This window comes from Pezoporus wallicus, unplaced genomic scaffold (assembly GCF_028554395.1).
Source record: "Pezoporus wallicus isolate ANWC-B61680 ecotype Strahan unplaced genomic scaffold, APGP_CSIRO_Pwel_v1 contig_3817, whole genome shotgun sequence".
NCBI classification, from domain to species: domain Eukaryota; kingdom Metazoa; phylum Chordata; class Aves; order Psittaciformes; family Psittacidae; genus Pezoporus; species Pezoporus wallicus.
Genome location: NW_026635157.1, coordinates 13,676,936 through 13,694,979, shown reverse-complemented (window position 1 = coordinate 13,694,979; position 18,044 = coordinate 13,676,936). Strand labels below are relative to the sequence as shown.

General features: G+C 36.9%; 1 protein-coding gene across 1 annotated transcript in view; it reads right to left on the bottom strand.

Annotated features, from left to right (window-relative positions):
• Window positions 1-18,044, bottom strand: part of LOC130599204 (histone H1A-like) — a 95,428-nt gene that overhangs the window by 58,964 nt on the left and 18,420 nt on the right. The window contains exons 4-5 of the mRNA XM_057409478.1: window positions 14,558-14,593; window positions 11,777-11,830 (exon numbers count right to left, since the gene is read on the bottom strand). Coding sequence (XP_057265461.1) covers window positions 11,777-11,830; window positions 14,558-14,588 — 85 coding nt within the window. The 5' untranslated portion in view covers window positions 14,589-14,593. The remainder of the gene's footprint in view (window positions 1-11,776; window positions 11,831-14,557; window positions 14,594-18,044) is intronic.

The window sequence follows — 18,044 nt, the reverse complement described above, 5'->3', positions numbered from 1 at the left end:
AGGACTTTGTGAGGCTCATGCTCTGCCAGGGAGGAGGGGAAGCCGTGAGGAAGCAGCGACAGGGTGCCTGACCCAGGTTAGCCAAGGAGGTATTCCATACCACAGCACGTCATGCCCAGGGTGGGGGGTAACTGGGAGTTACCCGGAAGGACACGGGCTTCCGGGTGGGACTCATTTCTTGGCCGGTGGTATCGTATCCTCTTCCCTTGTTATTTTCTCTTATAATTGTTGTCGTTGGTGGTAGCGGTGGTGATTTGTGTTGTACATTGGTTGCTGGACTGTTCTTGTCTCAACCCGTGGGAGTTGCACTCTTTCGATCCTCCTCCGCGTTCCTCCAGGAGCGGGGAAGGAGAGAGCCCCGGGGGGCGGGGGGGGCTCAATTGCTCTCAGCCCAGCACCACTCACTGGGAGTGAGTGAACAAGCTGTCTGGCTAGGGTTTAAACCATGACATCAGCATATGGAAAAGCTCTGCTGTGCAGGTTTGGATCCACACAGGAACATTACCTGTATTTAAGAGTATTTGAGCTGACTAATTACAAGATAAAGAGAGTTTCTATTAAATACATGCTTGTCATTTACCAATATCTGATGATAAACAAAAGAGATGATCAAAATTAAAAGGGAAGTTTTAGGTTAGATATAAGGAAGAAATTCTGTACTGTGAGGGTGGTGAGGCACTGGAACAGGTTGCCCAAGGAAGTGACAAATGGTCCATCCCTGGCAGTGTTCAAGGCCAGGTTGGAGAGGGCCTTGAGCAACCTCGTCTAGTGGAAGGTGTCCCTGCCCATGAAAGGGGGGGTGGAACTAGATGATCTTTAAGGCTCCTTCTGAATCAAACCATTCTGCGATCCTATGATTCTAGGATAATATTTTCTCCATGATTATTTTAGGATACATTTGTATTAATGCTGTAGTATACAGTTGAGAAATATTAGTATTGAAAACGTTTCCATTCTATAATCAAGACATAAAGTTCAATTTTAAAAGCGATTCTGAAAATTCTGCCCTTATTAAAAGCAAACCTATCCTTAAATTTGAGCTATCCTTGAAATGAATATGCAAAAATGAACAGGAGTAACCAGTAAAAAATTAAATTAAAATTAAATTAAAATTAAATTAAAATATGTTGATCAATAATATTAATACAATATTCACATTAAATATTAATTCATAATCAATATTAATACTGAATGCACAGTGGGCATCAGAAAAAGGTATGCTCCATACAGAGCTATGAAATAATTTGCATTAGAAATGGCAGGCTGATGTGAAATATAGAAAAATCCCCAGACTGCTAGCTTTTAAACAAAATATGACGTTGTTCCATACTACCATTCCTAGTAAGTTTGTAGCAAGCAATAGGTGCAGTTCTATCTGAAAGAAAATATTCATTTTTGTCTGAGTATTTAAATCTAGATGAGGAGTTAGCTTAGGTATATTTTAAAGAAAAATGTAGTTTCTAAAATAAAGTTGTGCTCTGAGGGTTAGGGTTTTTTAATTAAAAAAAAAACCAGATTTTTTATTTTTCTGTATTTTCTGAAAATATTGATGGAATTTCATCAGGATTTCATAAGAAGTCTCTTTCAGCCAAAATGTAAACTTTAAAACATCATGACTAGTTGACTGAAATCAGGGACCGAGTTTTTTTACTGGTTTCGTGAGGTTTTCTATTCTGCTATTGCTCAAGACAGCTTCCTGGAAATTGAAGGAAATGTAGTTATGACTTTAGTGGTTCTGAGGCAATTATTTTTCCCTCTTGTTCTAAGATCTGTCAGCTCTCATGAGATCAGGGAATAGCATGACATAAAAAGCTCTCAGCAAGTACTTTTGCAAACTATAAAATTTTCCATTTACTTAGCTTTATTTCCTGTTTTTCAAAACTGCAACCATTACAGAACTTCAAGAGAGCTCCTTTTGTAACAGTTTTACTTCCAGAGGCATATGAAATAAGACCCTTTCTCTTGAGAAAAAAAAAATTAAAAATACTAACACAGAGTCTGACATCAAATATTTCTGGGAAAATCTGTTATGATATGAAATTTCAAGTGATTTGTGCTCTGATATTTTAATAGAATGAACCGAAACCTATTATTACATGAGACAGAAATGTCAGAAGCCTAGATCTTTCCTTTCTGCTACAAGTTAGCATTGCTTAATTTCAATGTCTTTTCTTTCCTTTTCTACTTTAACTAACAATAGTTAGTATCACACAAGAAGGGGTATTGCCAACTGTGGACACATTAGGCATTTGCCATGACATTTGTCATTCTTTTTATATTTAACCATTTTTATACATATATATATATTTATACTTATATTTATGTATACCTATATGTATATGTTTTGACTGTACAACATGTTTTTATCCAGGAAAATTTTGCTGGTAATATCTATTTTTCTATCAGTCATGGAATTCAGATTTGATTTAGTTTAACATTTCACCATCTTTATAAGCAATGATGCTTTGAACAAATGGCTTTTCTTTTTTTTTATGCAAATTGGTAAAGTTATGTATAACATGTATTTTTTATTTTATTGTTAGTGACATACTCCTAGATACCCCTGGAGCCTGTGGGAGATGGAAGAAAACCTTAACCTGCCTCTGCAGCTTTTCCCCAAGCCATAAAGCTCTTCCCAAAGCACAAACACTGCTAAAAAGCTTCTAGGCTGGCCCATTTGCTGTGGTGCACTTTGCTACGAGGATGGATAATCCCAAACTGTGACCTTCTGCCATTTACCAGGAAAGAACAACTGATATCCCATCCTAATTTGCATAGCTATGTGTATACATATGTGTGCCATACATGTGTTATTTCCTAATTCAGATACAGCATTCATGTCCAAGAATTATTCAGAAAAAAAAAAAAAAAAAAGTGAATGGAATCGCACAGATTGGGAATTTAAATAAATGCAGTTTCAAGCGAATGTGCTGTTCTGTGGCATGCACCACATTAAGTAACCAACATCATTCTGTTTGTACTCTGTAGCTGCATAAAAATGGTGTTTTCTGTACTGTTGAATTTTTATCACAAGTATTTCAGAAAAAATATTGTTAAAAGAAAAGGAAGAAAAGAGGCCTGGATGAAACGCAAATCCTTTCAGTCCAGTCTATTGGATCTGTACCTTTACTTCACATGTAGAAAGCAAACGGCATCAAAACTGACAATGGAAGTCTTCACTATGGAGAAATGAATAAGGTAGAAGCCACCAAAACAACTTAAAGACTTTTCTTGAGAGGGTCAGGATTATGCTTTTTTTCTTTGGTGATTTTGCATAGCAAAACAAATATCTACACAACTGGGAGGCAGGAGATAGAGTTGCTGCCTCATATCCAAATGTTTGCTTTAACTAGTTATCTTAGCTTCATTTTAATACAGCTAATTTCTTGTTTAATACAGGTCCTGCATAATTTTTGATGCATGGCTGTTGCTCAGAGAGGAAGCCAGCACTGACATAGACACCATCAAACTGGCCAAGGTCCTTAATTTTGGGTGGATGTAGTCAAATCCTCATCAAATTCAAGCTAGACACTTGTGGTTTCAAAATCCTCCCATGTACCATGTATCAATTTTTGTACAAAAGTCATTATGAGGAAGAAGCTAAACTGGTCATACCTCGGTAAACCCCTCTTTATCTCTGATTTAAAAGGCTCTGCTTTTTCCTCAGAAGGTTACACAATCAAAACAACCATCTTGATGTTAAAATGTTAACAGTGTGTGATCTTCTGTGTTATGTGGACATACTTGAATAAAAATTGCTAGAAACCTTCGTTTAGGTCTAGCACACATTTTCTCACTCATCAGCAGGGTAGAGGAAGGAAAAAAAAAAAGAAAAAAGGAAAAGAGGTGATAAAAATATATTGAGCGCTGCCCCTAGGATATGGATCTCAGAAAGTGGGGTCATTCTTAGATTCCAGATCCTTCTCTGAAGCTGATGGGATCTGTCCTCCCATACTTGAGTAGGCAGAAAGTCTACCAGTTCTTTTTAGAATATCAGGTTCTATTAACTCAGAGGTAAGGGAAGCGCCTTCTTTCCATAAAACTCCAGTATAATTATAGTGAAGCCTGAAGACAAAGCTGACTTTCAGAAAAACAGTACCTTTGCCTCTCTAGAGCCTGAAATGCTCTATCATTTTCTGCAAAAATTGGGATAATCAAGAGAAAAATAACCAGTATAAGGAGGAAATGGAAAGAATGTAGATTTCTGATGACTGTCCTGCCAGCCTTGAAAAACTCTCAGTTGGAGAAAAAGCACTCCCTAAGAACTGAAATCACATGCACAGAAATCAGTTGCTCAGGTCAACACTCTTGAAGCACATGCTTATGTAAATGTAGAGTATATTTGATCACTCCTAGGAAAACAACACTTTCATCACTTTTGTCATATGAGAAGGGGAAGGTGTGGGTCTTCTGCTTTCCCATCAGTAGGAGCAGAGCTAATACACAGTGTGGGTGTATTCATAGAACACAGATGCCAAATTCCCCATTGGAATAAAAATCTTTCTGATTTAAAATCCTTAAAAAGGAAATTAGGTTAATCCTACAATTCTGACTAGGGCATTTTTTGTGTTTAAAACAGATGCACCACTCTTGAAAAGGACTCTCTCTGAAATCCTTACACATTATGAACAGAGTCATGGTGAAAAGATCCATTCTTGATGTCTATCATCAGAACTAATTTTTAAAGAACAAATTAACTTCACTAGCCTTAGGATATATGGCATGGGTATTCAGGTTAAGGCTCAGGTGGCAAAAAAACTTCTTTATAAACATGGTATGATTTTCTTAATGCAGAGGGCTAATATCTGCTAATAGATCTTTGCATGTGAAAAAGCTTAACCTGTATTTCCTTTAAATTATGGATCTGAGGAGCACTTCCACCCTTTTCAGAACTAAGATGACTAAGCTGATGAGGTGCAAGTATTTCCAGTGAATCCCCAATAGAAGGACGCTCTATTGCTTTTAAAAGAATCCTGTGTTGAACCACAACAGTTCAAACTGGGAGCACCTCAAGGGAGGTATTTCTACATCACTCTAGGTGGAACTTCTCAGAAGAACATGAGAAATTACTGAGTATGAGAGCGGGTGTAGTACCCAAGCTCATAGACCACAGCAAGGTGAAAGTAATTCAGTTTTCTTAATGGTCTCTCACTGTGAGGCAGACCGAGTCATATTACTGTGTAATTGATTTAGAGCAAGAGCATATCCGCTGAGAGTGGTCATAGCTTCGATGGTGCTCAGCCATTATTACTTGCTCATGATTTAACCTAGTCATACTCCACCTGTTTTTTGAGAAGGGAAGGATTTCTGTTTCAAGCTCTGTAATCCATTGAGAGTATGAGTCTGAACAGATATTTCACGCAACTTCTTCAGAAGGTATTTGAAGAAGCAACATCATTGAAGGAGGACAATGACAGAAAGTGCTAGGAGAAGTGTACAGCTAGAGAGTCAATAAAATACTCAGAGGAGTTTACTGTAAGAATTAAATAAACCCAGCCACCGCTATTTCTGAAATATGTAAAACTACAAATTCGGGCACTCCAAGCAGTTGTTTTAGGAGAAAAAAATTACTCATCAGATTATTTGTGGTGCTCTGCAGACTAAAGTGGTACTGTGCATTGGTAATCGCTTGTTTTTTGCTTATGATACTGGGATGCAACTTCTTCATACAGAACCTTTCAAATCTATAGTTGATGTAGACCTGTATGATGATGTAAGAAAATTCATATTTAAGAAACATTATAGTGAAGCATACTGTGTTTCCACTTGCTCTCAATCTAAACCGTAGCACTACCATATTCAAGAACATCATAAATTGTAGATATAATATAAACATTAATGGTATAGAAAAGTCTAGTCCACGTCACTGCTCCTCTGAAAATTAAGTCCATTTTTAGAATTGTCTCAGTGATCAAGATGAAGCCCATTTATTCCCTCTCTAGCAAAGTGAAGGTGGTACCTCTTCCAAAAGTCTAATGCCTAGGAAAGTAATCATATATATAGTGCATATGTTAGTCTAGATCCAACAAAGTTTAAGCATACACTTAAATGCTTTGCTGACTCAAGATAGAGTTAAAGATATGTTAAGTGCTTTGCGGAAATTGGGCCCAATTCTTGCCAAAAGTGCACTTAAATCATGAAACAACTTCAGTGCAATGAAAGATTGCTAGCCTCAGAATAAAACCTCTTAAAATGCTTTTTCCATAAACAATCCTTTTAGCTCTGGGTTTTATTTAGAGAGTATTTAATTTTGACTCTCTTTTACTCTCATTGTTACTTTAAAGTAGTAAATAATTTCTTTTTCATAGTTAACTTGCTCCCCCTGGCTTGCTTTTGAAGAAACGCCAGGTTTTTGTGTTAGTAATAACAGCAGCGCTTTGCTGCATTGCACAAATTGGACCATGGCATTTAATAGTAACTGGTAATAAAGATAATAAAAAAATATAAATCACAAAATAAGATTGCATTTTTAGTACAAGTGTCTTCACAGTTCACTGTGATGTAAAAGGAAGTATAGAAAATTATTTTAACTTGATATAATCCCAAAACAGAGGATACTGTAAGGAATGTATAAATGCAACAGCGGTATGCCAGGCTATGAGACTGGGCATTTTAACATCCTAGCAAATGAAGAAAAATATCCTGAATTCTAGGCCATTTACTCAAAAAGATTTTAAAATTTGGTGAATAAATACTGGATTTCAGATGACAAAGCTTAGTGTAAAATAAGCTATTTTATGCTCCATTTAAGTAAATCCTGTATGTAAAGAATTCAGGGTTGTAAAGTAAAATATTCTAACACTGGGAAATTCTTCCCCTTTGAGGTCATTTACTGTGATATAAGAACTCATTTTGCCTTTCCCATTCAGAGTTAGGTAATGATCCTGTTTACATAATCCTGCAGACAATTTAAGACCTCTTAGTCTGCAATATTTTTGCAGACTTGAGCTGGGATGAAAATGTCAGTGGGTTGGAATGATTTGTGGAATTTGTCTCCATCCACATAATAGATTCCTGCAGATATTAAGAAGCATCTGAGTGAGGGACTACTGCAGTAACAGCAAGGTTTTAGCTGCTGAGGGTACAGTGCATTCCTGGCAGACCAGGAGCAGATGCAGCTGTGAAGCTCCACTAAGGCCAGTGAAAGCTCTCTGGGATAAACTTGTGAAGACCAGGACCCAGTTTCTCCTGTCTTTCTGTAGGTTGTTGGGGACTGAGATCAGATAATTTCCACCTACTTAAAAAAACTGACAAGTCTGCAACTTTACATTTAAAACCAGAAAAAAACTGACTAACTCGGGAAGGTACGATGTTTAACTTCCCAGAGAGGAAGAATGATGCTGACTGGGACTGAAAAGAAAGCCTCTTTGATTCAAAAGGACTACAGAATGATCCTGGATCTAAACCTAAGGACCCTGAGCAGGAGGATTAATACAGGTAGGGTTTCATTATTTTGTTTACCACTACATAAACACCTGCTACTTGAATAAAAATTTATTTTGTCCAGAAATAAACTGCAAAGCCTGTCCTTATACACATAATAACCTACCTCTATCATTTGTCCCTGAAAAGTTAAACTGTAAACCCAGAAAATAAGCCCTGAGAATGGGTTAACTTCAGGGATTAGAAAACTGAATGGACTTTTCCAGCTACCAGAAAAAATTTTCTTGGTAACACCTGTACCAGAGAAATACATGCAGAGATGTTAACCGAGGGCAGTGGCTGTTTGTAAAGAGAAATTTGAGGGCGCATAGAGGTACTAGCACATGATATCTTGAAGAGGCTGCAGGGTGGTAATTTCTACTAGCGCCATGTCCACATACAGTGAGAAAGAAAGAAACACTGTTTGTCTCCTTTTCATCTTTCCAAAAGTACTTCCATGGGGAGTGTGTAACATGCAATTTACACTAGGTTTTGATTTCTCTTAGGCGATACATTTGCACAAGAACGCATAACATATACATGGGTTTATCATTCTTTCTATGTACTTGTGTCCTATAGGTGATCAAAAGAAGACAACCACCAAGCCCAGCTCCTTAATAAACATTTCCTCTATTCAAAGCATATCTGCTGTCTCATAAGCTTTGAATTATTTTTGACTTTTTAAGAATAGCAATGGTTATACCATATGGCAAATACAAAGATTCTTCCTTGTTGCTGTTTTAGTTGCTGTTGTTCTCTTTGAACCAAGATTTAAAATAGTTTGTTAAGTCAGTACTGCCCACTGCTAGTAGAACCAGCAGTTCTTCCTGTATTAGGCAGAGTGTTCTGAACCTCTTCAAACTGATCCTCTGACCAGGATTTTTGGTATAACCCGTGTTCTAATATTCTGTACTTACCTCATGAACTCATTTCCTACGTAATTTCCTATAATGTCTTTTTTTTTTCTTTTTTTTTCTTTCTGCTTCTTACCAACAGCAGGAAAATCAGAGGAATAATAAAATAATAATAATTCCAGCACAACTGACAGAGTCAGTTTGAGAACTGGATGCAGCTGACATCTAAGCCCTAGAAATTGGCTATTTGTCTGTCATACTTATTTTATTCTTTCTTGGCCTGAACAAAATTTCATTGATTTTCAAAGGGGGAATTGTGCTCAAAAAAAGTTTCTGCTATGAATCGACAGGGAGCAATGAATAAATTTTTTATTTTTTTTTTTGCATGTGCATCGAGAGGAAGATGGGAAAAATTAGGCATTAAAAATCTGTAATTAGGCAGTTAAGTGTCAGTCCAAAATCTGTTAAACATACTGTAAAATTAAATTAAAAATTGCAAGATCATTTCAGGGAAATTCTAACAGTCAAGTTTTACAGTGTCAAAAAGTTAAATTTGATTTTTAAATCAGGCAAATCATTAGGGGAAAGCACTATCACTGGTGTTTAAACAAGGTGTAGAAATGTTGCCTATAATGTGAGATTATCCCATAAGAAAGACTCACAAGAAGGACTGTTCTCATCCCTGACTATAGCAAGGGGAGCGTGTGGAGTTTAGTGTAACTGAGGCTCCCTGCTGCCTGCTGGGGATCCCAGTCACCTCTCTGCTAATACAGCTGCAGATGATCCCTGTGTGGAGCCTATGCTTCCTGCCTTGTCCTGCACTGCCATGCACTTGTTTTCCTCACGGTGCTGAAACAGGACAGAACACTTACCAAGTTGAGGTGTGATGTGTCTGTGCCCAATGAATTCATGGGAGCTGCAGGGTGCGATACGTAACATGGTGTGGGACCTCTTCCCAGGTGGGCTTCATGGGGATGGGGGTACGGGGAAGAATGCCAGAAGATGGCAGATAATGCAGGTGTTCAGCACACACATTCCTAGCTCTGAGAAACCGTCTAGAGAGCACACTGGGCACAGTTCACACAGAGTACCTGAGGAAAGAAACCTGCGTCCCTCCTCAGAAAAAAGCAATAGAAAGAGATTTTGTAAGGCTAGGTGACTCTCAGACCTGTCTTGATGACACAACTAGGAAGGCAATGCACTGTGATGAAAGAAGAGGAAATGACAGTGGGGTTTAGGATGGGGACATCATAAGACAGTGTAAGGGAAGAATAGTCTCATGAATTATCTTCAACTCCATTTTCTCCCTTCAGAATAACATCAGTTCCATATATCTATGAAGCTATTCTGCTTGAAAGCCAAATACCATGTTCTCCAGCACAGTTTCAGATGGTTGCCAGAGAAGGACTTTTTGTCCAGTTAGAGAAAACACTACATTTGAAAATATTCCCTTTGAAAATCAAGTAACAGATATTCGTTGAGGCTGGTTTCCTAGAGCAGCCATCAGTTTCCAGGCACAAAAGCTCTCTTAGGATTCCAAATTCCACACTCACTCTCTTTTCGTTCTCTGTCTAAATATATGGAGATAAAATAGTGCACAGTGTATTAAGCAGAATCTGCTTCACCAGTGACGTTAAGACCAGGAACATATGTGATGTAGAAGCACTGGAAGATGACCAGCTGTGCTCTCAGTCTGTTCAGCCTGTTGATAGGACTAAACCTTCAGCTCTAGGCATTCTGGGATTCAGGTTATAATGTAATAAGATATGTGGAAGAAAATGAAATATGAAATTGGATAATGCATTTAATTTACTGTACTAACAGGCAACAGTCTAGTTATGATGTTGCCAAACAAGCATATTTAATATTTTGCTATGGTGAGTTATTACGGGAGTAAATTAATTTTCAGAGAACAGTGGCATTTGGGGAGGAGGAACAAAAACGTAGAAGTCAAAGTCTGCTGCTTTTTATCACTTTTAAGGCAAACTAGGTATCTAGAAATGTGTCAGAACAGACAAACTCATATTATTTTTCCATAAGAAGCCATGCCAGTTTTGCCCCTTTCTTTTATCTTAAGTAGATTACTGTCATCACCATTCTTGCCAACAAGCAGACTCATTGGAATATTTTTCAAAAATGAACACAAATATTGGATGCAAACAGGTGGAATGAATTAATTTCAAGCATATGGTTCTAACATAACGATTTCTGCAGTGCACTGTCGAGACATTTAGGGGTCTAACTATCACACATTTTGGCAACAAAGCTGCTTTAAGAAATTATCAGTTACACAGCTATAGATGTGAAGCCAGACTTACTGATGTGATCCAGACTGAACATCCTGCCACACACACACATACAAACATGCATTTGTAGGGCAGTTTTTAGCTCTAAGACATGGCAATGATGTGGTTTACACTGTTCTCCCAGTTGTGTTAGCACAACTGAAAACAGTGTCAAACAAACACAGCAGACAGGGATTGGGAGCATCTACAGGGAAATGGTGCTTCTTAGGCCAGCTTCACACAGTACATTGTATAGCTGTACTGTGCACCCTACAATACCCTGTAGTGACTGCACTTCCAGGCTGCAAGTCCTTTTTTGGTAGAGCAAAGAGGTTTCTGGTTTACATTCATCCTGGGCTAATTTTCAGTCATCTCCTTTACTATTGGAAGTTATTATTCCTTTATTTGGTGGAAGCAATCTCTAAAAACAGACTACCAAAAAGGGCTGAATTAGAGAAAGACAGCTGGAAAACAATCTTAGATAAATAAATAGGTCTCAGAAAAATATTATGTTTTTATATTGATACATTTTCACATGAGAACACCCATTTTTTTCCTCAGTTATTTTAAAATGTAGTAAAGCTACAAATATCCTGATGTTCAGGTTGTTATTCATTATATTGTGTTTTACTAAATTAACCAGAAATGCAACATTTTTTAAGATTCCTTTGTAGTAGGTGGAATCAGAAATCAATTGAAAATAGCAGATTTACACAATCCAATCTAAATTCAGATATGATTTTGTGCCATTATTTTGTTTAAAAAGTGTTTGCTTGTCTTTTCAGTGCACATTTATGATTATCTAAGAGCTCCATTTTTGAAAGCCTACTGTGAGGTCAGCACTTTGTAAAAACAGACTCTCTTCCTGAAGAGCTCAAATACAGCCTCACATAGGAATTTATTTCTGTGAATACTGCTTTTTTAATCAGTCTTTACATTCATATTCTTTTTTTGTATCTCAAGCCCTGCAGAATGGCCAAATATGACACCTCATAGCTGCCATAGACAGACAAGAAGCAATCATAACATTAGAGATCAATGCAAATACTTTTTTTCTCAGCAGAGATTTCACATACAAATTATCAAAATAACTTAGAGCAGACAAAACACCTCAAACCAGTGGCTTTTGTATAATCCAGCAGATGGTGCTACGACGCAATAAACTGATTCAAGAACACAAGAAATATACTGAATATGAACATTTTACTCCTTTACCTGGTGCTGCTGGTTTTTTGGTGGCTGGTTTGGCTGCAGGAGCTTTTGCTGGCTCTTGAAAAAAGAGAGCAAATTAAATCAATTACTTTGGATTGTAATATTTAAAAACAAATAAACAAACAAAAATTCAAACAGAAATCTGAGGGAAGGCTTCCAACGAGGTTCAGTCTGTAGCATTTTTTATATTGAAGAGTTAGACAAAGGTATTTCCCAAAAAGAAAAGAGCTGAGTTGCTTTCAATAAGCTCAAAGGCATCAACAAAACAGCCATCTGAAGGAATAACAAACTCTTGCCATTGGGCACAGAATAATTTCTTTTAGCCTTTTTTGTCCAGTAATTCACTACCTACTGGCAAAGCAGAGCAAAGCAGGTATCTAGGGGTTTGGGCATGGCCATGCTGCTCAAGCAGCAGCTGTGGTCTGGGAGCATTTGCATTTGATTTTATGAGAGCAGAAGGTCCTTAACCAGCCTATGGCAACAATTTCATGTGTGATCCTGCACTTGAAAGAGCAGCTGCTGAGTTCTCCTAGCAGAGAAGAAGAACTTTTCAGGCTCCTAAACTGTTTCATCTGTTCTTGATCTTTTCATTTACACTACCTTCTCTTTGCTGAGACAGTACATTTCCTTGCAGAATGAAGCTCCAAATGATAAAGGGTATGTGCACCCCCAAAGGGACTTGAAGAATCTCAGTCCTGGTTAGAAGAACCTAACCAGCTTACTGGATTTCTTTACTCTTTACTAGTGTTTAGTTAACTGCTTTGATCTTCAGCAACTACCAAAATAGACCATATTTAAATCACAATAATTTAACAAATACCCGTATGCTAAACTCCATTGACTTTCATAACTGATTTCTTATATCAGCTAGAAGATCCTCTAACTCACAATTCACCTTTCCATATTTGAGAGGAAATAATTAATCATTTTAATCACAACCTGAATTCCAGAATACCACAAATATGTTAGCAAATCCTTCACATCTGTCACTGCACTATTGCAAAGAAAAATGATATGGCTAAATCGGGAATGTAATTTTGATTTCTTCACCTCCAGTCTTTTGAGAAATTCATAAAAGATGAATCAGATTGTCTTCTGGAACAAAATGAAAACAAAATATATTTTGCATGTGTGGGATTGTTTTGTTTCCATCCATTTGAAAGCTTACAGCAGACAATTATATCCTAACTTATTATCACAGCATTGTAATTACTTGGGGTGCTCACCTCGACTTCAGGGAAATATGTGGAAGACCTTGAAGTATTTACTTAATGTTACTTTCCTGACTGCCTGCTCTTGCAGAAGAAGCAGGACACCCAACACACGTGTTCTACAAGTGACAAGATGGACTTAATACAAAACTGCAGGACTCCTGCATTTATTTCCTTCTGAGCTGTTGGCTACAGCTTGTTGTCCAGTGAGACTTTTTAATTTTTCTTTTGTAGCATCCGTGAAAACACATTAAGCTGGAATTCTTTTTTCTACCAAGATTTTTATTTTAATTTGAAATATTTAAATTCTGAGCAACTAAAATTATTTCAATTGAAGTAAAAATTTAAAATGAAGGATATGTTTAACCAAAGCCTTTTAATTTCTTTTTTTATTTAACTTTTCAGTAGCATTGAAACAAAAGTTCAAAATGTTTCAAAATTTCTTTTGCAAGCATAAGCTTTGTAGTTTGTAATTCACACATTGTTTGAATGCTAATCGCTGTGCATCAATAAGTGTCAGATGAAAATTGCACCTTGTGAAAGCTGGGAAGTTTTGCTGTGACAGCTGCTGGAGAGTTTTCCCACAAGCAGAATCATGTGCCCAAATCAATAGACCCTTTAAGACCTGCTTGCAGGCAGGCAGTTATTTCACCAACAGGACATTACTTGCAGAGTAAGTCCATTGAATCTTTTGTTCAGTGTTTCTGCAAAATTTGAGTAGGAAATAAATGTATAAGCTTTTCTTGATTATCAAAAGAAATCTTTCTTTAAATTCCTGAAGAAGTGAGGATGGTGGGGGATTATTCTGCCATACAGGTCAGGAAAGATAGTATATGGAGATGGGAGCCTGAATCTTTAATCATGAATTTGAATGAGATTTCAAATTCCCATAATTTTCCTATTTTTTCTTATATACTGCACTTTCAGAACACAGATCTGAGAAGATGAAGTTCTGCCAGTGAAACCGTCCTACTATGTCTGTGTTGAGGCATCGATGCTCTGAAATTTGTAGAAAAAGAATGTGTAAGAGTTCCATTGTTAACAATATCATGTTCTCACAGCATGTTTTTTGTTATTTATACAGAATAGCCCAGCCCCTACCTCTCTTCTGCCTCAGAAGTCTCTCTGGCTGAATCTGAAGTAACTGGATAGGCAGGGCCCGTTTTTTTTGCATTTGTGAAGATAAATTTGGTGGTCCCCTTGTTGTACCCTCAGTCTTCCTATCCCATTTACCAAAATTGATGCCACTGAGAGCATAGTTAACTGAGATCTCATTTGGAGCTGAGATCTCCCCATGAAACTTTGGTTTTTGAAGACAATGATAGAAAAGAGGGGAAGGCAGAACTGTCAGTCACAAAGGAGTGTGGAATTAGAAGTAGGATAAGAATGGATTTAGAAAGTAAGAGGCATCAGAAGTCTAAACATGTCATTTTTTAATTATAAATGGTGCAGCCACTTTCTTCTTTGTATTTTCAACAATTCAATAACTATTATTTTGTACTATTGAAACATGATGTTTGAAACTACATGACATATGAGAGAGATTATAACCTATGACACAGTAGTATCTTACTTTTGAGTTCTTTGGACACAGCAGCTTCCATTTTACCTGTAAGATAAAAAAACACATCTGCATAAAAACAGCTAGGAAAGCTTTAGGTAGATAGAAAACTGCAATGTGTGCTTAGAGGTGAAACAGCTTATTTCCCACAAAGTGAATTTGAATGGTGCAGTAAATCGGTTTACTTCTGTTTGTTTTCTGGTACAGTTTAATTTAACCTTAAGTGTAAATCCAACAACACCTGTGTGAATGTGAAAATTTTTGTTTAATTTTGGTATAGTAATCTGTGAGTTTCAACATGTAATTGAGTTATCATGGTTGACATGTACTAGCTGAGCCATGGCTGCTCATCATGTGTACATTATCAGGCTGCAGAAACACAAGGGAAAAGGAGCTAGAAGCCGAAGTATGTAATGAAAGGAATTATCTTCCTACAATTGTTTGCAACCATACAATTGAGGCTTAGTTTGGAAGGCTTCACACAACACCTAGCCAAAACTCCAACTGCCACATACTTCCCACAAACCAAAACAAATGGAAGATTTACAGCAAAAGGGAAGAAAGAGAGAATCCAAGCCATTCCTACAGACCAGCCAGGAGGAAAGATCCCTGCTTCTGCAAACTTTTCCCAATGTTCAGTTAAAGTTCAATCTAATGCATTACTTTCAGGCTTGTGAAAAGGAACTCATATCCACCCCTGGTTGATCTAAACAAGGTTAAAATAAATTGGCTATTTCAAATCACAGCATGGTCAGGCAGCTTATCAGAGACACTTAACTAGGCTGTTCAGTCTCATCTTTAGTTAAGGCGACATTTTTGTGCCATTTTTTGTAGGACTTTATCTGATTGCTGAGAGAAAATTAAGGATCTTTACTAAACAGATGTAAGTGGGTAGAAATACTCAGTGATAGCTTCCCTCTCCATTAAAATTCTTGGCGCTATTCCACCTCAGGGCTTTTAGCTGGGTACAAAAATTGTCCATTTTTATAACCATACTTCAGGCCTTGCATGCCTTTTTCAGTGGCCTCATCTGTACTACTAAGAAAGGTTCATGGAGGTCTTGTGGGATAGGAAACAAAGAGACGCATAGACCAGTATCAGAAGTTACTCCCATAGGTGCCCATAAGGAAATGAACATCCTCTCTAATAATCTATAGTGTGCCTAAAATACAGACGGGATAATGTTTTTACCTACAACATATGTGAATGATAAATTAATTGTGCTCTTAAGCACTAATACAAGAAATACTTCAGGGTAGATGCTGCCAAAATAAGTAGTTTGCAAAACCAATACCATTCCATTACGGGCAATAATATAAAGTTCCTTCAGTTTCTGTTGCTCTCTAAATTGCTGTGAAGAATTTGATATGAGATAAGGTAATGCAAATGACTGCCAAGTAGTCTAGTAAAAAGTCTTGAAAAATTCAGAAGAAAATACATTTCTATTTGGATGATATGATGCTCTGAACTGAAATGTTTCTAGGTTAATCCTCTGCTTCCACTAACTCTCTGTGAAAGCATGTTTTGCAGGCATTACTTCAAAGTATGATAATTACCACATTTAGATGAAATTAATCATGAAGCAGCTTTCAGCCACATTATCTGGCTAAGGAGCCTACTGAAGCCTTCAAGAAGTGCCTATTAGGTGCCAGATATGGAAATGTTTAAGTGTGTATATTGCAGTGATATGATCATTTATCACAATAATCTTCTATTGCTGAAGGTTATAAAAAAATAAATAAATTCACAGCATCATTTGCAATAACAGTCTGAATCTAAATAAAGCCCTCAAGTTCTTTCATTCTTTTTTTTTCATAGAAGTCATCATTTATTAGGACAACATACTTTAATATATTTTAGAGCCATAATTTATGTTGAAAGTATCAATGTGTTTTTCCATCATATGAAATACACAACATATAGTAAATTCTGAATAAATATCTGGACAATTTTTGCACTAAAAAAAATCTTATCATTTAGGGTGGTTTGGTGCATTTTGTTTTGTTTTGTTTTTAAAGAGCAAAAAATTACCAACAGTTGGTTCCAATAGCACATGTTGATATGAAAATATAAATATTTTTGTGCTTAGGCTATTCCTTTCAAGCCAAGGGCCCTAAAGTTTGATTTCTAAAGCCATACTTAGGCTGTAATGATTTGCAGAAAGGTGCCCAAAGGAGTTTTTGAAGGAGCTTGAACTATGGAGGTTCCTTTGAAGCTATATACCATTTGCATCTAGGCACCTCATATTTGAATGCAACATGTGACAATTGCAAAGAACTGAACAGAAGGATGGAAACTCACAGAAGGAGGGAAAACTGACCTGGATTTCTGAAGTCCCAAAATGTGCTTACCTGCTATACACCACAAATAACACATAACTAAACAACTCAAAGGAAAATAATGCCAAAACTGAATTTAAAATAAATTATATTAGTGTAATTTAAGTCAATGAGCATTTTGTCTCATTCATTTTTGTTTTGTACAGGCCTAGGGTTTAACTTTTAAACTACAAGGGTGGTTGAGAATGCAGTTTATATTACATGGGGTTTTTATAGTCATTACGTCTTAAAACCACCACCACCAAGCTCTCTGACACCTTGGTAGGTCTGTTTTTTTCAGGTTAATTAAGAATTGGAATTCGCAGAAATAATTAACTTTTCAAACACTAATGTTAGGCAACATGTAAACATCCTAATCGCATCTTTGCCAAAGAGTTTGGGAAATAGAATCTCCAGACCTTTAGGCTATTTTTCTCTTTAAAACTTTACATCTGAAGTCTGGCAACAGGGAAGGCAAGTGTTTGACACAAGAATGATGACTACACTTTTTGGAAGCCATGTAACTTCATTAGGACCCATGTAACAGTTGAACATCAGGCTGGGCACTCTAGCAGCCTTAGAGAGTAGTACAGTCAAAAGCACTGTGACTGTCTTTGGTCTTGGTGATAGAACTGTTTGATATTCAACAATAGGAAATGCATTTTCTTTTCAAGAAAAGTCGCACTTCTACAACAATGTAAAACAATAAAAGACCCCTAAAATTTTAGCAGACTTAACACAGGTGATGACTTCAAAATATGATATGTTTGGTAATTTGGTGCCAACCTGAAGTAGTCAATTTTTCAGAAGTTGTTGAGGGCAGGTTTGATATTCAGGTCTTCTTAAAGGGCTTAAACCACCCAAATAATGAACAATCAAAAGTTTCTGGCTATGTATGACAATCTTATCCATGCTGTTGGTTTTGCTTTTAGTTTTGTTTTGGTTTTGTGGTGTTTTTGTGGTTTGGTTTTGTTTTGTTTTGGGTTTTTTTATTATTTTGAAAGCACCTGCAACAGACTTTAAAAGGCAAAGCACCATAGCTTAGAAAATCATTTTTCAGCTGTGGAGGACTGTGAAGCACCCTTTTCTTTTTACAGTTAGTCTCAGGAGATATTTGAGAACAGTTATATTCTGGTCAGTATTCTCAAAAAGCAAAGATGGTTGTACAAGCTCCCCTCTTC